Genomic DNA, 25,249 nt, shown 5'->3' with positions numbered 1-25,249 from the left:
GCCATGGGGAAATAGCATTGTCAGAGGTTTCTCTCTGACTCCAGCATCCCTTCCAGCGCACACCCTGGGGTGATTATGATGTCACAATGCACCTGGTGACTGAGCTCATTGAATTAAAAAAGTCATAATTAAACCCCACTACCCTGATCACAGCCTCTTCTCGTTGCTAATTTCAGGTGAAAGGTATAGAAGCCTGAATACAAACACCTCAAGGTTTCTTTCTTGAACCTTCCATTGTTACGCTCATCATGGGCTCCTCCAATAACGTGAAAGGGTTGTTTATGTTACTGCAAGTTTATTTTTGCTCTAGGATTACTGTGAATATTTATTATCTAATGCCTTTTTAAAATGAAAGTTGAATACCTGTTCAGCTGCAAGTAAGAATTTTAATCCATGTATGACAATAAGCTCATAATCTTTATAATTACCATTGACAATATTCCATGTGTCTAATTGCTTTTAATACTTTGAATTTAAATGATTTGAGTACTTTGAGATGTTGCTATGCTCAACAAAAGCATTTTTTAGTTTTACATTTTGTTGATCTTCAGAAAGTTCATCTGTATAACTTGATGTATTACAATTACAGACATCCTCTTAATAATGTTCTGAAAATACATCTCTCAGGTTCAGTTTAATGTATTGAAGTCGTCCATCAATTTATTTCAGTAGGTTCCCTACAACTGTCATCAAACTTCAGGATTGTGGCTATCTGTCTTCCAATCTTAAACGAGTACCTTTTATCTAGTCCAATAGCACAATTATCACAATTGTTGAGAGGCTAGATTGTTCTTAATGTTACAGTTCATGATTGCCTCAACTTCATTGTATCACTCTGCTCACAGCTTCAAGAAAAGGCGTGTTTTAATGCTAGTTTATCTAAATGGCTGGATATTGGCTCCAAAACTAGCAGCGATGCACACTTTCTCCAATGCCCTTGGAGAATGCACGCATCATCTATTGCAGAAAATTAGAAAAATTATGTTCATCTTCAGTGGCTAAAATGAGATTTGGAAAAAATGTAAGAATTTATTCTGGCATTTGAGGGAGCTCGATATTTGCTTTGTTGGTTGTCATCTTTCTGTTCATGAGCCCCTGTTTTCATTAAATTCAGTGCCAGCAAGAAATTCTTCACTGGATTTGAAGATGCCTGAATGGTGCTTTTCACAAAGGATAATACAAAGGAAGATGATATTTGTAGCTAGTATTGTTCCATCTCAGTTTTTCAAAAACAGTTAAATAACATGAATCCTACAGTTTTGAAAGACAAATTTTGTGCTTTAGAGAATGGTCGCGTTTCGTAAAAAAACCTTATTTCAGTTAATGTTTCTTCCCTCATTTTCTTGAAAGTGAGGGGACAGTTAAGATTTGACCAGATTCCTGGGTGAGAAATCAAATGTTTCAGATTATTCCTTCCCATAGACACAACTGAACGAGATGGGTTTTTGATGGCAGTCTGATCATTTTGTGGTCATGTAGCTGAGATGCTTTTTTTCCCCCTCAAAAGAAAACGATTTTAAACATTAGTTAATTAGATTTTAATTCTCTAGCTGTCAGAGTGGGATTAAAATTGGTGTTTCTGGTTCAGTGTTCCAGAACTGGCAGCTATCTGTGTAACTTAAGCCCCTTTCACACCTGCAAGTGATTCCAGGAATCAAAAGCCACCTGGCCTCTGAAGTGGCAAGTGTGAAAGCAAAATCAACTCAACGCCAGCATCAGATGATGTCATCTCATGCCAGGGATTGACAGTCTCGACCCCTAGTACAATCCCTGATGTCTGTAAACAAGTGTGAAATGGATGATTGCATTGTGGTATTGAAATGACCCAAGTTTTTGCGTGTGTAGGAAGAAAAGATTAAAATGAAGGTATAAACTTTGCCAAGGGAAAGTTGCAGTAGGACAAAGAAGGAGGAAATAAATAGCTATAGCGGACTATTTTTAAACAGCCTGCGAAAATCAGTAGTGCCATAGCATGCAATTCATAAAGACCATGGAGGGGGGGGGGGAAACAATGGTGGACATGACTTCCCAGAATGCCATGTGGCTGAAAAAAACCCCTCTATGAATGTGCCATGTATGGGTCATACAGATACTACATGGAATTCTGGGAGGGTAGGTCCACCATCACTTTTTCCCACTATTTATAAATTGTACGTGATAGTGCTACCAACTTTCCCATGCTATATAAATTGCATGCTATATCGCTACAAACTTTCCCACGCTGTATAAAAATTGTCCGCTATTACTATTTATTGCTCACACTTTCCCATGGTCCCTAAAATAGGTCAACACAACAACAACAAGAGCTGAAGGACTTGTTCTGTACATAAAGCTTCATTATGTTATAATAATTATGCATGATTAACTTTGTTCAAATATAAGATCATAATACATCAGGATTTAGGGCTGGTTCACCATCACTCTATGCGTCATGACGTCACCAGTAGAAGATCGGATAGAACAGTCCAAACCCCATGGATGGCTCCTTGAAACTGTGAAAGCGTTCAGTGTCCCAGTTAGGAGTGGTCAAGTGTGAAAAGCCAAACCCCCATTCCAATCCCAGGACACTGAACAGTCAATTTAGTGGGATGCAAGTGTTTTATGCTTCTGATACACCTGTGCATATGAAGTTGGATTTTTTCCCAAATATACTACAAAAAGTGGAGTAAATGCCTGACTTTGTGAACTAGGAGCAAATGCTATTTTTTTTTCTTTTACAAGAACAGAACCCAAATTAACGTCGTGTTATAATTTGTGCTATTCTTATTTCAGCTGTTGGTCGTGGATGTTATGACAGGGCACATAACAAAAATACCCATGTTAAAGGATCGAGAGCAGCCTAGTGCCATCATGGACCAACAAGGTTGTGGTATTCATGCCATTGAACTGAATCCTTCTCGTACCTTGTTAGCAACTGGAGGAGACAACCCAAACAGCATTGCTGTGTATCGACTGCCAACTTTGGATCCTGTTTGTGTGGGAGATGTAAGTTCTGTATCACTAGATAATTATTGGTTGAAATGTACAGTTGAACACAAGAATTAAGAGCAGAAGTAAGTAGTGTTATCCTTCACACCTGCTCTGCCATTTGATGTGACCTTGATATCAGCTGCATTTCCTGTCCCCCACAACCCTTGACTTGCAGACAGTAAATATTTGTCTTAGATTGGAATATTTTTCAATGAATCAGCCTTACTAATTTTCAACCTCAAAATTCCAAAGATCAGCATCCTTTGGGAATCCTTGTTTTGAAACTGAGTTCTGATTTCCCTTCAAGGAGAAATATCCTTTCAGATTCTGCCTTGTTAGGCCCCTGCAATGAATATCCATCCATAAATAATGAGACCGACACTATATGCAGTGCTTTGTGGATTAGCCAGAACCAATTGCTGTTAACTAATCCTTTGTTTATGCTAATATATTACCTCCCCAAAGCCATGTACTTGTTTGTATCTGATGCAGTAGGCTGTTATGTGTGACCTCATGGAATTCCTTTTGGAGTTCTAAATACAATATAGGCAAATGGGATTAAAGTCAATGGTTAATAAGGTTACATGGACGCGGTAGGCTTAAGAACCTGATTTTGTGCTTTGTGACACTGACTTGTATGGCATCTTTTGGTTGCCTTTTATCCACTCATTATGTCTGCAAAAAATAACATTTGTATGTGTCAAATATAACTTTCATAAAACTACATTGACTGCTTGATTGTGTTGTGTAATGTAGTTCTGCAGTTATTTCCTTTATAATAGAATAGAAGTCTGGCTAACTGGCTTCCTTGAATGGTGGCATTGATTTGCAGTTTTCTAATCCACTGCAAAATTTTGAGAAATTAGGGAATTTGGTAGATTGCAGCTAATGTCCAATATCTCTGCAACTGCATTTAAGATTCCAGGATGCAAGCCATTCATCTGGGTTATCCTCATTTTATCCTTGATATTCTATAATAATTGGGGTGCTTTTGAATCTGTAAAGATATTTTTAAGTCTCTATTTTCTTATTTCTCATTATTAGTTCTCTTCTCTCCTCCTTGAAAAGACCAAGTTTTGCCTGAATGATTCTTTCCTCTTTTATGTATTTATATATATATATATATTATCCAACTGCACGAAAACCAACAAGGTCGGGTCAGATACAGCAATGAGCTCTCTGAACCCTTCTCCATTAACAATGGCGTGAAGCAAGGCTGTGTTCTCGCACCAACCCTCTTTTCAATCTTCTTCAGCATGATGCTGAACCAAGCCATGAAAGACCCCAACAATGAAGACGCTGTTTACATCCGGTACCGCACGGATGGCAGTCTCTTCAATCTGAGGCGCCTGCAAGCTCACACCAAGACACAAGAGAAACTTGTCCGTGAACTACTCTTTGCAGATGATGCCGCTTTAGTTGCCCATTCAGAGCCAGCTCTTCAGCGCTTGACGTCCTGCTTTGCGGAAACTGCCAAAATGTTTGGCCTGGAAGTCAGCCTGAAGAAAACTGAGGTCCTCCATCAGCCAGCTCCCCACCATGACTACCAGCCCCCCCACATCTCCATCGGGCACACAAAACTCAAAACGGTCAACCAGTTTACCTATCTCGGCTGCACCATTTCATCAGATGCAAGGATCGACAATGAGATAGACAACAGACTCGCCAAGGCAAATAGCGCCTTTGGAAGACTACACAAAAGAGTCTGGAAAAACAACCAACTGAAAAACCTCACAAAGATAAGCGTATACAGAGCCGTTGTCATACCCACACTCCTGTTCGGCTCCGAATCATGGGTCCTCTACCGGCACCACCTACGGCTCCTAGAACGCTTCCACCAGCGTTGTCTCCGCTCCATCCTCAACATCCATTGGAGCGCTCACACCCCTAACGTCGAGGTACTCGAGATGGCAGAGGTCGACAGCATCGAGTCCACGCTGCTGAAGATCCAGCTGCGCTGGATGGGTCACTTCTCCAGAATGGAGGACCATCGCCTTCCCAAGATCGTATTATATGGCGAGCTCTCCACTGGCCACCGTGACAGAGGTGCACCAAAGAAAAGGTACAAGGACTGCCTAAAGAAATCTCTTGGTGCCTGCCACATTGACCACCGCCAGTGGGCTGATAACGCCTCAAACCGTGCATCTTGGCGCCTCACAGTTTGGCGGGCAGCAGCCTCCTTTGAAGAAGACCGCAGAGCCCACCTCACTGACAAAAGGCAAAGGAGGAAAAACCCAACACCCAACCCCAACCAACCAATTTTCCCTTGCAACCGCTGCAATCGTGTCTGCCTGTCCCGCATCGGACTGGTCAGCCACAAACGAGCCTGCAGCTGACGTGGACTTTTTACCCCCTCCATAAATCTTCGTCCGCGAAGCCAAGCCAAAAAGAATATATATATATATATATATATATATATAAATAAAGAGGAAAGGATCAGTTATGGTCTCTTTTTATTGCTAATTTTGCCTCTATTTATTCTCTTATGTTTCCTTTACTGGTTCCTTTAAACTTCCCAAGATCTCTGGCCTTCCATTAATATTCACAATATAATAACACCTTTCAAATCAATTTTATGCTATATTGAGTTAGCCACAGATAAATCATCCTTGTAGAGTCTCTATGGAATATACTTTCCACAATAATGATAAACTATCTCTTGTATAACTACAGTTATAAATTCATATTTTTTCCACAGAACATTTTAGCCAACTCTACCTTTTTAGGTTCAAGGCACCTGTTTTCGACCTATCCTTCTCACTTGCAAATAACACAAAATTTTCTCTCCCCCCCCTCCCACTCTCCCTCCCTCCCCCCTCTCCTTCCCCACCCCTCTCCCTCCCCACCCCTCTCCCTCCCCACCCCTCTCCCTCCCCACCCCTCTCCCTCCCCACCCCTCTCCCTCCCCACCCCTCTCCCTCCCCACCCCTCTCCCTCCCCACCCCTCTCCCTCCCCACCCCTCTCCCTCCCCACCCCTCTCCCTCCCCACCCCTCTCCCTCCCCACCCCTCTCCCTCCCCACCCCTCTCCCTCCCCACCCCTCTCCCTCCCCACCCCTCTCCCTCCCCACCCCTCTCCCTCCCCACCCCTCTCCCTCCCCACCCCTCTCCCTCCCCACCCCTCTCCCTCCCCACCCCTCTCCCTCCCCACCCCTCTCCCTCCCCACCCCTCTCCCTCCCCACCCCTCTCCCTCCCCACCCCTCTCCCTCCCCACCCCTCTCCCTCCCCACCCCTCTCCCTCCCCACCCCTCTCCCTCCCCACCCCTCTCCCTCCCCACCCCCTCCCTCCCCACCCCCCTCCCTCCCCACCCCCCTCCCTCCCCACCCCCCTCCCTCCCCACCCCCCTCCCTCCCCACCCCCCTCCCTCCCCACCCCCCTCCCTCCCCACCCCCCTCCCTCCCCACCCCCCTCCCTCCCCACCCCCCTCCCTCCCCACCCCCCTCCCTCCCCACCCCTCTCCCTCCCCACCCCTCTCCCTCCCCACCCCTCTCCCTCCCCACCCCTCTCCCTCCCCACCCCTCTCCCTCCCCACCCCTCTCCCTCCCCACCCCTCTCCCTCCCCACCCCTCTCCCTCCCCACCCCTCTCCCTCCCCACCCCTCTCCCTCCCCACCCCTCTCCCTCCCCACCCCTCTCCCTCCCCACCCCTCTCCCTCCCCACCCCTCTCCCTCCCCACCCCTCTCCCTCCCCACCCCTCTCCCTCCCCACCCCTCTCCCTCCCCACCCCTCTCCCTCCCCACCCCTCTCCCTCCCCACCCCTCTCCCTCCCCACCCCTCTCCCTCCCCACCCCTCTCCCTCCCCACCCCTCTCCCTCCCCACCCCTCTCCCTCCCCACCCCTCTCCCTCCCTCCCAGACTGCACCTGGAGAATTGTGTACAATTAGGGTATACAGGTACATGATCTTTTATCCAAAATTCTGAAAACCAATACCTCCAAAAACCAAAGATTTTTTGGTGTGCTGACTAGAATCATGGAAACGGACGGATTTGCCGTCAAACGTGAGCTAATGCAACCCACTCCCACCCAGCGCCAGGCCTCAGCTCCTACCAGCCAGACATGCCTCTGCTCCACATGGACTTTGAAGACTGTGGAAATGTCAAAAAGAGCTGCAGAGTCCTCTATGGAAAACACTGAGAAGCTGAAAAGGAAGTGTCTGTCATTGACAATAGTGTAGGAAGTAGAGTTATTGCAGAAGCTTGATCGTGGTGTATTTGTGCAGCGTTTAGGGAAGATTATGGTGTGAAATCTATCACCCTAGCTATTGAAGTTTTACAGTGACAGTGATAACCAGAAACTAATGAAAAATAGGAAAACATTCCATAGGGCCTTGTGCTGATTGAGTGGGTTCGACAACAAAGAAATGAACGTATACTCCCTCATCCAGTGCAGCTGCCCCAGCATCCCCCCCCCCCCCCCCCAACGTTGGAGTGTGCCTTTGTTTTGCACGAATCTGAAATAGTGCAATTACTTGAAATACTGCCACTATTTGAAGAATTGCGAAAAGAGTCTGGTGCCAAGGGTTTTGGATAAAAGATTATCCAAAATCCTCAGTTGTCTGAACAAATTTTATACATTTTGGATAAATGAGGATATCAGAAATCCTCATTTATCCAAAATTTTTTCATAGCCCAACTGATCGGGCACCTCCTGGCTCTGGCAGCAGCAGCATCGACCCTCAGGCTTCTGGACAGGTGTGGGACCCTCGGGCTCCCAGCACAAGCAGGGCCTCAGTGGGAAGGTATTGGTGATCGGCGGTGGCCAGCATTTTTTTTGGATGAGAATTAAATATTATTTTAATGCTTAAAAAGCTTTAACTTGTTGTTTAAACGCTGTTACAAGTGATTTGCTGTTGCTACTGGGCTGTTTTTTATTAAAAAATGAGCAGATCTCCAGAAAAAAAAAGTTTATCTGAGATGGCCCATTTTGCATTCTCAGAGTTGTACTGTACCTGTATTTGCCACTGAAGGCATGCAGTAATGATTAGATTAGAGAAGATTAGAATGATAGAATATCCTTGCTGCTTTTCCTTTCAGCCCCTCCGTTTGGAATGTCAAGTACCCTGAAATATTTACTTTTAAGCCTTGATCACCTTGTGACCATGTCTCTATAATCGCCTTCAAATCCTAGCCATTTATATCTTTTATCTAGCTTTTTAATTCTATCTTTTACCATTTTAAACTTCCCTGCATCATTCTATATACACCATTTATAGGAGTTTAACTATGCTCTATCCCTTGTACTCTAGTTATCATAGCACCCTGACCTGTTGTCATATCCTACTATTCTGTCTATTAACCAGGTCTACATTACTCAAGGAGTGAGACTTGGCTCAGGCTAACTCATGGCTTTGACTCTAAGATTCTTGAACTCCTGATATTTGCATGCAGTTGTGCCCATTGTCAATAAAATGGTCCTTCAGCATCCATATGCTACATCCATGATAATCACCTGCATAGCCAAGCTAATTATATTATGGTGGTCAATTAAGTCAATTTACATGTTGTAGTAGTTTCTTCTTGCCAAGCTAATTTCAAGGTGCCAATTTTAATTGCACTTTCTGTACAAGACTATAATTTACTGTGAATTCTTAAGGTGAGAGAAATAGAAGCTGCAGTAACCACCAGCCTGTTAAATCCTCCAATAATGTCAAGCTTTGATACTTGAATCTCTTTAAAATACTTAATTTAGATTGTGTTCCAAATTAACCTTTTTTTCATACACATCAACTGTGTACTACCCTACTTGTCAGAATCTTCAGTTTTGTACTCCATACGACCAATACTCTAGCACGAGATCCTATACATAGATTAAAACCTTCTTTATGTTCCCAAAGTGTGAGTTGGTCTGTGCTGGCTGTAAATAACAGGTAACTAACTCTCGTTGCTAAAATAGGTAGTAATTACTCGGCTTGAATAATGGATTCGATTAAAGGCTTTTGACTTCAAAAATGTAAAGATGCTAAAGGGACATAAAATTTGGTTTTTGGTCAAATATTATCGAAAACATTAAACTAAATTGTTTCTTGAACTAAAGAACGGACTTTGTGATGTTTTTTTTTACCAGGATGGACACAAAGACTGGATTTTTTCAATTGCATGGGTTAGTGACAGTATGGCCGTTTCTGGTGAGTTTGAAATAAATAAGCTCTTATTAATTTAGTTAAAATCATTGGTTATAAAATGTTACATTTTTGAGAAATTTTCATGTGATGGGGGTCTGTTATGATTTTGGCTGCCTTCTTAAGGACCTGCTTTGTTTGCTATCTTCTGTATTCCTGGACTTTCCAAAATGCAGCTGTGGAAGGGAAAATGAGATGTGTATGATCCAGTGATCATTGGGGGATCAGAAGTGGAGAGGGTGAGCAAATTAAGTTCTTGGGAGTCACTATCTCGGAGGATCTTCTCTGGAGCCAACACACTAATGGCATCAGGAAGAAAGCACTTTTGTGCCTTTACTTCCTCATGAGTTTGCTGAGGCTTGGTATGATATCGGAAACTCTGGCAAATTTCAACAGATATATGGTGGAAAGTGAGCTGACCAGCTGCATCATGGTCTGGTATGGGACACCAATACCCCCCCCCAAGTGTATAGCCCTGCAAAAGGTAATGGACACAGCCCAGGACTTCATAAGCAAACTCTTTCCCACCATCGGGAACATTGCCATTAGAGGGCAGCAACAATCATCAAGGATCCACACCACCCAGCGAAGGTTCTTTTCTCGCTGCTACCATCAAGAAAGAGGTATAGATGCCACATGACTTGCACCACCAGGTTCAGGAACAGCTGCTACCCCTCCACTATCAGACTCCTCAACAACAAACTGAATCAGGGACTCATTTAAGGATTCTTAGTTTTGCACTTGTTTTTTTTTTCTCCTCCCTGCATTGCATAGTCAGTTGTTTACATTTGTTTATTTGTTCACATGTATACATTGTGTACAATTGCACTACCAATAAGTGATCATTCTGCCTCGCCCGCAGGAAAAAGGATGTCAAGGTTGTATGTAATGTCATGTATATACTCTGACAATAAATCTGAAATCTGAGTATTTGATACATGCCGAATTTCAGCCACGCCAACACTTCCTAAGGAGACCAAGGCTATTGACAGCCATTCTGATGTTTTAAAGGAGCCCAATGAAGAGTGTCCTCTCTGGTAGCAGCACTGTGTGATATCGCAACTGGAAGTCAATGCAAAGGATCATTAAAACAGCTGAGAAGATCATTGGGCCTCCCTTTCCCCGATTGACGTCATTATCAATCCCCCCCCCCCCCCACCCCGTTGCTACTGTTAGTACTGAAAATGTTGTGCGGAGTGAATCCAAGGAAAGCATTCTGACTGGTTGGAGTACCCAGCTGAGTACTGAAAACCTGTGCAGATGATATGTAGGGAGGTGGGGGAGTCAGTAGTGTTACAGGAAGGCTATAGAAGGACTTGGACATATTAGGAGAATGGACAGAGTAGTGACAAATAAAATACAGTTTTGGAAAGTGTACACTCATGTACTTTTGTAGGAAAAATAAACAGGCAGATTATTTTCTAAATGGGGAGAAAATTGAAAATTCCCAGATGCAAAGGATCTGAGAGTCCTCGTGCAGGATAGCCTAAAGATAAACTTGCAGGTTGAGACAGTGGTGAAAAAGGAAAATGCATTGCTGGCATTCATTTCGAGAGGAATAGAATACAAGAGCACAGATGTGATATGGAGGCTTGATAAGGCACTGATGAGATCTCACTTGGATTATTGTGTGTAGTTTTGAGTTCATTTAAGAAAAGATGTGCTAACATTGGAGAAGGTTCAGTGGAGGTTCACAAGGATAATTCTGGGAATTTTAATATATGAGGAACATTGACAGCTCTTGGCCTGTACTCATTGAAATTTGGGAGAATGAGAAGTGATCTCATTGAAACATTTGAATGTTGAAAGGTATGGACTGAGTAGATGTAGAAAGGTTAATTCTCGAGGTGGTCAAGTCTCAGACAGGGTACAAATTCAGGATTGAAGAGTGTCGGCTTATAACCGAGATGTGGAGGGTTTTCTTCAGCTCGAGAGTGGTAAATCTGTGGAATTTGTTGCTATAGTCAGTTGAGAAAACCAAGTCTTTGGGTGCATTTAAAGCAGATTGATAAGTTCTTGATTAGACAGGGCATCAAAAGTTGTGGGGATAAGGCTGGGCAGTGGAACTGAGTAGGAAAATGGATCAGCTCCTGATTGAATGGCAGGGCCGACTTGATGGGTTGAGTAGCCTATTTCTGCTCCTCTGTCTTATGACCAATATATTTACAGATATTTCAATGTCCAGGCATGGTACCTACTTTTTTCAAAAGACCCTCAATCAAACTGGTGCCCAAGAAGTATGTGGTATCCTACCACAGGGCTACGTACTTAGCTACCTGCTCTTGTCGCTTCACACTGATGACTGCCTGACTTGGTACGATGACAACATCACCATTTACAAATTTGTTGTATACATTGGTGGGCTTTACAGAAAGGGGTGATAAGTCTGCATTCAGGAGGGAGTTGAAAACTTGCCTGAATGACCAAATAACATCTTCTCACTCAATGTCGCCAAAAGCAAGGAGTCCTTAGAAAGGGGAAAACAGGTGCATGATCCAGTGATCATTGAGGTATTAGAAGTGAAGAGAATGAGCATTTAAATTCCTGGGAGTCACCATCTTGACGGAACTTTCCAGGACCCAATATATTGTCGTGAAGAAAATATGCCAGCACCTCAACTTTCTCCCCCCCCCCCCCCACCCACTCCCCCGCCACAATACCTGACTGTGAAGCAGCCTATTGTACTCCTATGTGGCTGTCGGGTGGCCACCTGAAAGTAGACAACCAGGTCAGGAGCTTTACCTACTCATCCCTTCTCTTGTAGGTATAATATCGTGCTCCAAGAATCCCCCATTGCACCTGAAAGCAGCTCAGGCAAAGCTGCTAGCAGCTTTCAGGTGCCTGACAGTCCCCCAGCATGGAACTACAGGGCTAGGGCGGCTGGCAGGGGAGCACGGGGCTTACGCACGCACTCAAAATCCCACTAAATTTAAAAGGTGAGAGCTTTTGATAAGTCAGGATTCTTGGGGCCGGCCGCCCCAGCCCTGCAGTCCCCCGTCAGGCAGTGGGGAAGTGAGCTGTCAGACTGCTGCCCCTGCTCAGAGCGGCATTTGCTCTGTGGCCCATCTCCCCGCTTCTGACCTTTCAGATGGCAGAATACCTCCTTCATTGCTGCCACCTGAACGTCTCTTCACAGGCACTTTCAGCCTGCTTCACCTGAAAGCGGCTTCACTCTGTCTCTCCAGTTCAGTTTGCAGTCACTGATAAGTGGAAATTCTTTCTGGCCCCCCCATGTGAGCATTGCTTAAGTATAGTCTTCAAAAAATTAGTCACAGAATTCTTGGCAGTTGAAGTAAGTTCTTAGATCGGCACAACACTGTGAATAGAAGGGCCTGTGTTCCATTGGTGTACCTTATTCATGGTTGCCTCTGTGCTGGCTCATGGACCTATGTATTTTTTTTTTTAAAAACATGTTCCTTCTTTTCTCAAAATACATTGTTTCATCTGTCACATCTGTCAAAATGTCCACTACAGAATAGTCTTCCTTCAATCTTTGAGTACATCTATACAGTTGAGTAATATAATAAAGTTACTCCTAATCTTTACCTTTTTCTGATCTTGGTGTGTTTAAAAAAAATAAATCTGAAACCTTGTGTTTTTTTCTGTTTTGATGATCTTTAAACATGACAGATGTTTTCTGTCCAAGAGCTCTTGCCAAACACCGAATCAGTGTTTCTGACTCTGCATGTAATCAATTCACTCATTAAATCAAGTTAATGTTGAACATAAATAACCTGTGGGGAAAAATTACCGATTTTATCTTTAACCTGTCTCTTTTTTAAACTTTGAATTCTTTCTGTTTTAAGGCACAATTTCTTCTTAATTTACTCTTTTCAAAAATTACCATTTGTGACAATTAAGAGTTTTTGTTTTTGTTTCGCAGGTTCCCGGGATGGTTCGATGGGCCTTTGGGAAGTAACTGAAGAAATACTAAGCCAAACTGACACAAGTATGGATCCCACACGAGTCCCAAGTTACACCCACATAACACACAAAGCTTTGAAGGATATTCCCAAGGAATATACAAATCCTTATAATTGCAAAGTGAGAGCTTTAGCCTTTAACAATAACAGCAAGGTAATTTTCAACAACAAAATTCCAATATTCTTACAATCTTGTTTTGGGTGGTTGATTTAAACTAGAAAATCTGCATATGCTGTGGATCAAGATCAATATGTAAGTGAGCTGGAAATATTCAGCAGGTCATATGACATCCAGAAGAAGTAATGGGTAACTAACGTTTCGGCCCTGAGCCTTTGTCACGAATAATTCACATTTGAGATGCAGATGGCATTTTTTTCTCTTTGAGCTTTTTAGCATATAAAAAAACTGTTCTTCTTGCAGCAATCCTTATCAGTATCAGAAGTACTTCTATTTTCTGCAAAAATGTTCCAGTCCTAAAAATACTCTTATTTAGAAATGGGAGAAAAAAAGAGATAAAAGTACCAATCTCTTCCTACTGGACAGGTTAATGCTTAAATTTACTACATTTTTTATAATATTTTTGTGTCGAAGTCAGTTGTCTAAAAGAATGACAGATGTTTTCTTCGTTTCGGGCAAGAATCTTTAAAAAAAAATAGATAAAATTCAGTTCCTATTCTCCACAGAATGTAAGGAAGAAATATAAAATCAAGATGTCAAAGCAGTTTTGAAAACAATAGTGGCTAATTTCAACCTGCATTTTACAAAATAATCCAAATTTTGCATTCATTTGTATATTGATATTAATGGTAAGGCCATCACTTTATTTTTTAATCCCAGTTCTTCTCAGGGATTTTCTCTCTCTGGTCATTACATTTGTCCATGTTTGGAGCAAGGTTGAAATGAGATTTGGAACTAAATTGTTCAGGCAGTGTCATTTAATAATAGTAGATGAAATAGCAAATCCACAAAATTATTTTGTTGGATTTATTATAAAAATAATGATGGTATTGGAATTGTTTTAATTGGAGTATGTTAATAAAAACATAAGTTCTCAACTTGTCTATGAACTAATTTTCAGGAGCTTGGTGCGGTGTCTCTTGATGGTTACTTTCATTTATGGAAAGCAGAAGATAACTTGACAAAGGTACTATTTCCTTCCATGTTAAAGCTGAAATGAAGCTGTAAAATAACATGAAACATTTGATTTTAAAATTCACCAACTTTATATGGTCTTAATCTGGTGCCATTTGTAAGAAATTTCTATGTTCTCTCCGTATCTGTGTGGGTTTCCTCAAGGTGCTCTGGTTTCCTCCTACACTTCAAAAAGTATGGGGGTTGAAGGTCAATCGGATCCAATTGTGTGGCATGGACTCGTGGGCTGGCAAGGCCCATTACTGAAACTAGAAACAGTATTATAACGCTGACTTTTTTTGTTATCTCCAGTTATTTTCATAAATTAATTGAAGAAAACAATATCTTTATATATTGAAATGTTCAGTGCATTCAACAGTTTGATTTTGAAATAATCCGAGTGGAATGGGTGTAAAGGCAACTGCTGGGGAAGAATTGAAAAAGTTTTCATGATATGTATTCAATCTTAATCAGGACAATATGTTGGGTTTCCATGTTCAAGAAGATATTAGCTCTATAAATGTTAATGAAAGGAGGAGTTTTTATCTGTTTAACTTGAAAGATGCAATTGTGTGGCATGGACTCGTGGGCTGGCAAGGCCTGTTACTGTGCTATATGTTGAAATTTTTAAAAAGAGAAAAAAATCACTTGAAGATTTCTTTTGGACAGATTTAATTCATTAAAACACAGTTCATGTTATTTAATTATTTAATACTTTGACAATTTTTCTGAAGATGGCATCTTGCAATATGAATATATGTAATATCAATTGTCAAGGTTCATCAATGGTATTTAATTAACAAATTGATTATAACTCTTCAATAAAATGTCTATTTTTCAAAATGCTGCATATTACCATAGATACAATTTTTAAAAAATATGTTTAGTTTGTATGTATATTATTGAAAAATCAAAATTCTTATTTGGATGTATGCATAAGGGGGAAAATGTGCTGATCACAGGCATATTAAAATTTTCTTTTTTTTTTGGTATTTGTGTTCCATATACTTGAGGCATGCTTATTCATTTCTGTTTTTGTAAGGAAATTGGAGGCATGCCTTTAATTTCCAATGAGCTGGAGAGAAGCAGTGAAGAAAATTCAAATTACTAGGTGGGTAAAAAGAAGTTTAAGTGTGCCATGCAAATTTTCTGATTTAAGTGTGAGATGAGAAACAGTTATAAGAGTATTGAATTTTGTTCATTGTTAACAAAACAAGTCATCTACCCCTAACATTTTTCCATATATATTAAGTAAGAAAAGAATTGATGTAATATGTTTGGATAAGTAATTACCTGTTACCCCCATAATTTTGCAAACTATGCAATTCAGCTCAAATAAAGTGAGTTTTTTTTCTGTTCTAGTTGCTGTCGACCAAGTTACCTCATTGTCGCGAAAATGTTTGCTTAGCATATGGACAAGAATGGTCTGTATATGCAGTGGGGTCCCAGGCACACGTTTCTTTCCTTGATCCAAGGCAGCCGCAAAGTTATGTAAAATCAGTCAGTTCAAGGGAACGAGGCAGTGGTAAGTTGCCAGAGAGTGAATGTTATCAATCTTCATGATTTTTTCCAATAAACCTATCACTAAATAATAAAACATGGTAATAAAACATGATAAAACTGCTTATGGGGCACAAAAACCTTGTAGGTTAAATGTACCATTGTTGTTCTCCATTTGCGTTGTTCCTGTATCTTGTGTATTATGCTCTTGCACTATATTTTGGTGTATGAATTTATCTTCATATACTGGCCTTGCCCCTGTCTGGACTATAGTATGCCCACCTATGATCTTTTCATGAGGACAACCTCCTTCCATTTCTTTAATATTTCATTTCGCTTAGTTAATCTGCTGAAACCAATAGTCAAGCTCTTGGCACTTCTTAAACTCTCGTCATTGGCTTTGCATTTTTATTCTAGCATAAACATGGACCATTCCACATTTCTACTGTCCATATGCTAATCTGTACTATATTCTTCATAATCATCATCCTTGTATTGACAGAGCCACACCTAACTTACCAGGACTCCTGTGCTAAAATTCGTATTTTCATCTTATCCTAGCAAGACTAGTCCATATCTGTATTCTCTACAATTCTAAAATTGATTTTCTCTAAATTTGATCTTTTACACATCCCTCTTGAATTATGGCTTGACCATCTGGGCTCTCAAGCTCAGGAATTCTATGGCTAAATCCCCTCCACCTCATGCCCTTTAAAGGACACTAAATCCTACATTCGTTCATTTTTCTACTATCTTTCTGTTGTTATCTTAGTTTTTGTATAGGTATCCAAAGCACACAAAATCTGTTTCTTTATTTTATTCAAAATGTTCTCCTCTGAATTGACCCACCAGTCCGGGAAGTGGATGTGAAGGGCTTAAAATCTTGATTTTCTAGATTGTGACTGCTCCTGTCCACGTGTACCACTCTGGCTGCATTCTATTAGTAATTTTAACAAGTTTGTGTCCCCTGAATCTTGCCTGTCTTTTATTGACCTATATTTGTTTAGCTGCTCAGTTCAGGTTTCTTTTCTAATTATCTTTCTGTTTCTGGTGGTCTTGATATCATTTAAATCTTAACCAAAGATTCTGGGCAAATGCAGATTTATCTTGCAAAGTCTTGAACTAAAGCTTATTTTGTTGACTTGTGAATAATAGTGATATGTTAGTGTTCTAATAGAATATTTGGCCCAATTCATAACTTATCAAGCTATGGTGAAGACTGCGTTCAAATGAAGCAAGACACAAGCAAATTTACAGTTAGACTCAAAGGCTGCAAGAACAGGGCAAAGATTGGATGTTCACAATTCAGTTAACTCGCCTGATTCTCTGGATACTCCATCAAATCTATGGTGCAAGTTGGAAGTATGATGAGATAGTTTATTTCTGCCAGGAATAGGCTGCTGCTATGTTTGAACAACTTTTGAAACATGCAATCCAGCAGCCTAATAATTAAGTTCATCCATCAATATGATTCTATTGTGTACCATCTCCAAGATGTGTTAGCACAATGACAAGGGCATGTTGGATCTCCAACAGCTACAGACTTCTCTTCAAGTTAGCCACAAGATTTGCTTTGATATGGAGTGGATCACAGAAGTCTGCAGACACTGTGATTGTAGTAAAAGCACAAATGCTAGAGGAGCTTAGCACTGGGATCTCCCAGTGGCCACCCACTTCAGTTCCCTGCCCCATTCCCTTGACGACCTATCTGTCCATGATCTCGTGCACTGCCAGACTGAGACTACCCACAAATTGAAGAAACTGCACCTCATCTACTGTCTGGACGATGGTGTTGACATTGACTTTTCTGGTTTCTGTTCGACCCCTTTTCTTTCCCTTTGCTCTTTCCTTGATCTGTCTCTTTTCCTCTCACCTTTCCCCCAGCTCTGTTTTCCCCCAGCTCTGTTTTCACAGAGCTAAAAACACCCCCCTCCCCCAATCATTTCTCACCTTTCCTCTGTCCTGTCCTCCTATCCATATTCAATTAACAACTTTTGTCTCTACTCCTCCCTTGTCCATTTTTCCCTTCCCTCTAGCCTTTTATTTCAGATACCTGTCTGCTTTTACTCATGCCTTAAAATATTAGTAATATATCTTTACCTGCTATGGATGCTGAAAAATTGCTGAGTTCCTCCAGCATCTTTGTTTTTACTGACTTTGATACATTTTATTGCAGTTTTGTTGCAGGATTAATATGATGGTTCTTTTCACCTTGCAACTTTGTGAGCATTCCTTCAATACACAGTACATTGGTTTGAGAGGGTAGCTCATCAAAAATTTTTTTCCAGCAAATGGTTGTTAGAAATAACAGCATGGTAACCAAATAGTCATAGTCTCATGAAACTGAATTAAGTCCTTAGCCCCACCAAATCTCTATTGACCATCAAACCCCAAATTATCTCCATTATCCCATCAACATTTCTCCAATTCTACTAATCACCTGCACAATTTACAGTAACAGATCATCCTGCCAATCCATATCTTTCAAATGTGGGAGGAAACAGGAATGTTGAGAGGAAACCCCCATGGTACATGGAGAATGTGCAAGCTTCTCACAGCATCAGGATCAAGATTGAACTTGGCTTTCTGGAGCTATGTACCAGCCATTCTATTAGTTGTGTCACCCCAAAAATGGAAAGAAAAATCCCTAATGTGTTATCAAAATGGGGAAAGCTGTGTTTGGCTTACTGAAGTTCATGAGGCTGCATTTAATACTCGTGTGAGAATCATTTGTTGGTTAGGATGTTGCATTCGTATAAACCTTTATAGAACTTGTTCTGATTGAGAAGGTTGTGTGTATGGGACTCACTCTGATAGGCATAGAAGTCCAGTGGAGAGTCCTGGTTTGTTGGAGACACTTTTTAAAAAGCCATTTATCTTGTTTAGGTTACTTCATACACTTTTGTCTCTCCTTATAACTGAGACACTCCATCCCAGGAATCATCTTGGTTAAACTCCTTTGTCCTTTCCCCAGAGCATTTGTTTCCTTTCTACAGTGTGATGACTAAAATTGGATTCCGTATTCCGGAAGTGGCATTGCCAATTTTGTTTTCTTTGCCTGAATGACAGCTGGCATCCCATAATGCTTACTACTATCAGTGATTCTCTTCTAATAGTGGGTTATTAATTATGCATTAGTCAGCACAAGTAATAGTTGATTTATTAAATATCTGTGAAGTTATAATTGAGAACATTTCATAGTGTGATGAATAGTTGTATTACCCTGTCTTTGACCTGTTTAACAGTTGAAATAATAAATGTCACTTTGCTCCCTTGATCTTTGGATTCTCCTTACACCATATCACAAAGCCTATGTGATTCCTCTCGATCAATAAATATCCTTTTATGGTGTATAATGCAATCCATAGCAATGCTTTGGAGCCTTTAACTGATTAGGGTATTGTCTGACCATGAAAGTATAATTTAAAGTATAACACCACCTTAATATGGTAGCCTCTTTATATTTTATACATTACTATGTTGGTATCTTGTCAATAAAATAGTTTTATTTTGAAATTCTAAGCCGCAGTGTGGCTGTTCACTTCTGCTTGATAGAATTGAGAGGCAGATACAGTCTACTTATTGAACAAGCATCCTATTATGTTTTGATGAGCTGAGGGAAGGTGCAAGATCTGTGATAAGAATAAAAAAAGTACACTATATTGCTTGTTATTTGGCTTTGAATATGAATAAAATAACTGAGACTTTTGAAGAGAAATTTTATTTTTTTTCAACAGGTATTCGATCAGTCAGCTTTTATGAACACATCATAACAGTAGGAACTGGACAAGGCTCTCTACTTTTCTATGATATCAGAGCTCAGAAGTTTATGGAAGGACTTTCTACAGCAAATTACAACAGCGAGAAGCTGAAACTCAAGTCTGGCGAAGAGATTTTAAAATTAACAACAGGGAATGGTTGGTTGGTAAGTTGGGGAGAAATTCTGTCTTCACCAAATATATGCAAGATGTGCAAATACCAACAAGTACTTTCCCAGAAAATTTTAAAAGCAGCATGGTTTCAGATACAATTAAATCAATAGGTAGAATAAGGATAATACACGTGGCAGTAATTTAATAAGATAGAGCAAGCAAAAAGTAGTAAAGTTGCAAGTCTGAAGGAAAAATTGAATATGCTGGAAAGAGCAGGTCAGGTGATATCGGCAGACAGAGAAGCAAATCAGCATTTCATCTGGATGACCTGCCAGCAGATGTAGGAAAATTAGACATCAAAAGGACTGAATGATATAAAATAAAGCCATGCTGGCTGAAAAAGGATGGCAAAGGCAAGTTAATTGCAGTTGTAAATCTGGAGATGTAAATAGTAAAATGAGAATGGATGGTTGGCTGTGAGAAAGGAGAATACTGCAGTACTAGAAATCTGAAGTAAAAGAGAATGATGGAAATACTTTGTCAGGCTGGTTTGGGGGGAGGGTGTGGTGGTGGCATGCAATTAAATTTGACGTTGCAGCTGATGACACGTCAGAATTGACCATTTATGACACAAATAGAAAAAGGTGCATGAAATTGTAGATTGGAAAGTTAACCCTGAGGAGCTATAAAATTCTGGGTTGGAATGCAAGAGTCCATTGATTTCATTAATGGTGTACAAGGGCAAAGACAGCAAAATCATAGTGATTAAAGTGATAGACACATGGAAGCTTGCTCTTGCTCTCTCAAGTAATGTGTTCTGTAGAATGGTGACCTGGTCTGTGTTAGGATTCACTGGTATAAAGTAACAACATTGTGAATACCAGTTATGCTCCCCATTCAATGTGTTTCATTTGGATCACCATTTTACCTGAAAAGAGTATTTGGGTGTCTGGATGGTGGGAAGGGAAGAAGTAAAAGGGCAAGTATTGCTGCTCCTCTAGTTTACAAAGGAACGTGCAGTGAGAAGGATAGATTGAAGTGAAGCAGGGAATAGGAGAGGGAGACATTTGCTTCACATCAGAATGCTAAAAGGAGACTGGAAGTTGTGTTTGGTGGTGGCATTCTACTGAAAGTGGCTGAAGTCAAGTTGGATGATATGTGCATTAATTGAAGGTATTGGATGCAAATTATTATTTAAACCTACATCAAAGAAGTTAGACCTGAAAAGCCCTCATCCCATTCAGGGAGATTTTCTTGTAATCTATCTATATCTCCTGTAACTCTGCTCTCTATACTTGTAACACTATTGTTTGCATTGTTTTGTTTATTGCACTGCCTACTGTATGAGTTGATGTGATAACGAGTGTGTCATCCACATTATACAATGTACATATTCACTGAAATTCTTATGTAGCCAAACAACAACTTGTAAAGAAAGACTGAAATGGTAAAATAGTTGAATTAAATTAAAAGAGAATATTCACAGTAATTTGAGTGCAGAAAAGTGACGTGTAATAGTTGTCTTTTTTGTGTTGTCGGACTAGCCTATGATTAGACTACTCAGGGGAGGTTCAAGTGATAGATATTGGGGGGAAAATAAAACTGAACCTAGAGGTGTTGTTCTTCTAGTTTCTGCCAGAAAGTAGCAGAGGGAAGAGATTGTGACCAGAGTGAAAGGGTCCTTTCTGATGTTGGCTTCCTCCTTGAGGCAGTGCCTCCCATTAATGTTTGCAATGGACTTGACTGGATAGCATTCAAAAGAAAGCTTTTTAATCTATCTCGGTTTGTGACAATAACAATTCCATTTAATTTAATCTAGTTAGTTCAGGAAAAAGTGATTGTGATAATTTCAAAGTACACCAAGATAACAAGTATTCATAAACTAAACAAAATTTAGTTTACAAAGTTTGAGTAATGTGGACAGTGTTTCTATTAAAGGTTTTTTTTAAATTCAGATCAGTTTTTGTGAAAATGTATTGTTTACTGGCATTGCTTGAAAAGCTTGAGGGAAAAATCTAGTTTTTGGAATCCAATAAGAAATAGAGTTGCATTTAAATCTAGGATCCACCTTTAGTTAATTTAGTCTTTTTCTTATAGTTGCTTAATTCAAATGAATCGTTATTGTGAATTGTTTTATTACCAAGTAGCTTAAAATCATTTGCAAAAGACCGGAAATTATAGGCAGATGAGCCTCCCGTCAGTGGTAGGGAAACTAATGGAGGGAATTTGTAGAGCTAGGATTTGCGCACATTTGGCAAGTTTTGGTCAAATTAGGGATTTGAGTTGATTTTGAGAAGCAGGTCATGTCTTGCCAATTTGATTGAATTTTTTTGAGGAAGTGACAAAGCTGATTGAGAATTAGCCAGTGGATATTGTCGACATGGACCTTAGTAAAGCATTTGACAAGGTTCCTTGTGACCAACTGATCCGGAAGATACTGATGTGTCAATGCACGAAAACAGAATTGGCTGACCCATAGAAGACAAGGTAGAGGTGAAAGGGTGTTATTTTTTTTGGTGATCTGTTACTAGTGGTGTCCTGCAGGTATTGGTATTGTGATATGTGATTTACATAAATGACTTGAATGAAAAAATAGCTGAGTGGGTTATTAAGTTTGCAGATGATACTGATAGATGTGACTGTGGACAATGTTCAGGGCTATCAAAGAATACAAAAGAATATAGATCAGATGTAGATGTGGGCAAAAAAATGGCAGATGGATCTTAATCCAGACATTTAAGCTTTTGCAATTTTTGAGGTTAAATGTAAGGGCAAAATATTCAGTTAATGGCAGGACACTTAAAACACTGATGTGCATCGAGATCTGAGAGTTTAGGTCCATAGATCCTTGAAAGTGATCAAGTGATGATGTGGTGGTAAAGAAGGCATATAGTATGTTTACCTTTATTAGCTTGGTCTTTGAGTATAATAGTAAGGAAATCATGTTGTAGCTATATAAAACTTTGATTAAGCTGCACCAGGAGTATTGTGTGCAATACTGGTACCCCCCCATCCCCCCATCGAAAAGATGTGGAGGCCACGGAAAGGGCACAGAAGAGATTTCAAGTCATCACATTTTTTTATCGTTCATACCATGCTCGCACAGTAAAGATAGCATATCTCCAGGACCACGGAACATATTTACATAAATATAAATTAGAATAGAAGTTAAACACATTGAAATATTAAGACATGTACAGTAAAAGTCCACAGTACATTTATCCACATATGTTCTAGGAATTCAGAAGGCTTGGGGGGGAAAACTGTTGCCCAATCTGGACATAAGGGCCCTAGTTCTGCCATCTGGTAGGAAGTACTGTAGAAGGGTGAATAGTTGACATGAGGGGTTCATGGAGTCCTTCACAATGTTTATTGCCTTTTGTCTGCATCAAGTGTGTAGATGTCTTTCATGGGAAGAAGAGACCTCCCCCCATGATCTTTTCCGCTGACTTCACTATCCTCTGCAGGGTCTTGTGCTCCGAGGTGGTGCAGCTTCCAACCCAGGCAGTGATGCATTTGCACAGGATACTCTTAATACAACCTCTGTAGAATGTAGTGAGGATGGAGGGATCTTGCTTGTGTTGGAGGGGGATGTTGTTAAATTTGGATGTCTTTTCTCTGGAATATTGGAGCCTTAGGGGGTGATCTGATGGAAGTGTCTAAAATTGTGAGAGGCATTAATAATCATGATAAAAATGTCACATACGTGTTTGAGATAAGGGAAAAAAAAATTAAGTGATGTGCGGTTTAAGTATTTTACACGGCAGTTGCCTGGAATGGGCTGCCAAGAGTGGTGATGGAAGCAGATATGATGGTCGCGTTGAAGAAGTTTCTGCTTAAACACATCGATATTTTGGGACTAGAGGGATATACACCAAATGCAGACTGCAAAGTTTGAACATAAATTGGGCATTGTGTTCAGCACAGATACGTGGGCTAAAAGGCTTGTTCCTGGGCTGTTCTTTATTCTAGACTATCTTGCATGACCATATTTTTTTTAAATGTTTCATGCTTGTTAAATGTCTTGACTGATAAAAATAATTATAGTCATACTTCAATAGAGCTAAATAATTTACATTTGTGTAAGAATGTTTTCCTGAATTTGAGATACTGAAAGGTTTGTTTTCATTTTTACATGCGCTTGTTTATTCTTATAAAAGTGCCTATATAATTCCTGAGTAAAAAATGGTATGAATGGCAGATTATCTCCATAATTGAAAATAATTGTTAGGCAAATTTCCATGTTATGAATTTGGATAATCATAACCTTAGAATATTACAGCATAGAAAACAGGCCCGTCAGCCTTTCTGGTCTGTGCCAAACTATTATTCGACCTAGTCTCATTGCTTAGCATCCATTCCATATCCCTCCATGCCCCTGCCATCCATGTACCTGTCCAAGTATTTCTTAAATGTTAAAATTGAGCCTGCATTTGCCACTTCAGCTGGCAGCTTGTTCCACACTTCCACCATTCTGTATGTGAATTCCCCCTAAACTTCTCCTTTTTCATCTTTAACCCATATCCTCTGGTTTGTATCTCAACTGATCTTAATGGAAAAAGACCACTTGAATTTCTATACCCATCATAACGTTGTATACTTCTATTTATTCTCCCCTCATTCTTCTAAATTCCAGGGAATAATGTCTTAACTTGTTTCACCTTTCTCTGCAATTCAGTTTCTCAAGTCCCAGCAGCATCTTGGTAAATCTTCTTTGCACTCTTTCAGTTAAAATTAAAACCGAGTTCTAAATTTTTTTTTCTTTTGGTTAAACGATTAGTCCAATGGTCGGTCACATGCAAGAGTAATTGCACAAAATTACCATCCATCAAACAGCATGCGAGCTTTGGAATTCCATTGCAATTACTGATTAAAAACCAGTGAAAATCGAAGAGGCCCACAGATAAAAAGTGAGTAGTCAAGAAGCATAGGAAGTACCCCAAGAGGAGATGACATGAATGTCAACAAAAGATTAATTGAACCAGATTTCAGAAATTTATCTGGAAGATGTTAAAAAGATATTGTTAGATTGTGTAATGTCAAGTTGAAATGACATATTCAAAAATTTTGGATGAGGAATTTCACAAAGCCCAAGAAGTTCAGGTTTTTACTGAGAGCCTTAAAATAGCCAATCTGTCGCCTTTTTTTATATAAAAAAAGAAACAAATTTCACTCGGCTAATTGAGGCACATAACATTGAATCCGGACAATTTCTTGTGTGAAGGGGGTAAACCCAGGTAAATAAAAATGACTGAGGATCCAGGCATATCGAACAGCACAAATTAGTAACAGCCCCTTTGTCCCATCCTGCTTGAACCAATCTTTCTAATCCCATTTTCCTGCACATGGTCTGTATCTCTCTATTCCATTGCTCTAGCCCACTGCTCTGTCTGAAGCGTCCATTGTGAGGGTCAGGGGAGGTGGGATCTGGATGCGCCAGTACCGTGATTTGATGGCATGGAAAGTGACCATTGCAGTGTCTTGTCGCCAAGTTTGATGAGGCCGAACAGGGGCTGCATGAGGGTGGCTGCTCCCAGGAAGAAGCAATTGTAGAAATTGACCATCCCCAGGAACTTCTGTAGTCCTTTTGACATGCTTGGCTTAGGGAAGTTCTGAATGGCCTCCACCTTGTTGGATAGTGGCGTGGTGCCCTCTGGGGTGATGCAGAACTCAAGGAAGTCTATTGTTTGCAGTCAAAAATGGCACTTGGCCAAGTTCACCGTGAGCCCAAA

The 25,249-nt window shown here is 40.4% G+C and overlaps 1 protein-coding gene across 3 annotated transcripts in view; it reads left to right on the top strand.

Annotated features, from left to right (window-relative positions):
* The window catches only part of dcaf12 (DDB1 and CUL4 associated factor 12), a 110,286-nt gene that overhangs the window by 72,158 nt on the left and 12,879 nt on the right, over positions 1–25,249 (top strand). For 2 of the 3 annotated variants that reach the window (XM_069924160.1, XM_069924161.1), the window contains exons 3-8: positions 2,773–2,985; positions 9,036–9,096; positions 12,974–13,167; positions 14,093–14,158; positions 15,508–15,670; positions 19,383–19,570. In XM_069924160.1, the coding sequence (XP_069780261.1) occupies positions 2,773–2,985; positions 9,036–9,096; positions 12,974–13,167; positions 14,093–14,158; positions 15,508–15,670; positions 19,383–19,570 (885 nt within the window). Of the gene's footprint in view, positions 1–2,772; positions 2,986–9,035; positions 9,097–12,973; positions 13,168–14,092; positions 14,159–15,507; positions 15,671–19,382; positions 19,571–24,297; positions 24,428–25,249 lie in introns of all 3 variants that reach the window. The other variant, XM_069924162.1, reaches the window with a different exon arrangement.

Source organism: Narcine bancroftii, chromosome 3 (genome assembly GCF_036971445.1).
Source record: "Narcine bancroftii isolate sNarBan1 chromosome 3, sNarBan1.hap1, whole genome shotgun sequence".
NCBI lineage: Eukaryota > Metazoa > Chordata > Chondrichthyes > Torpediniformes > Narcinidae > Narcine > Narcine bancroftii.
This window is presented reverse-complemented; position numbering and strand designations above follow the sequence as displayed.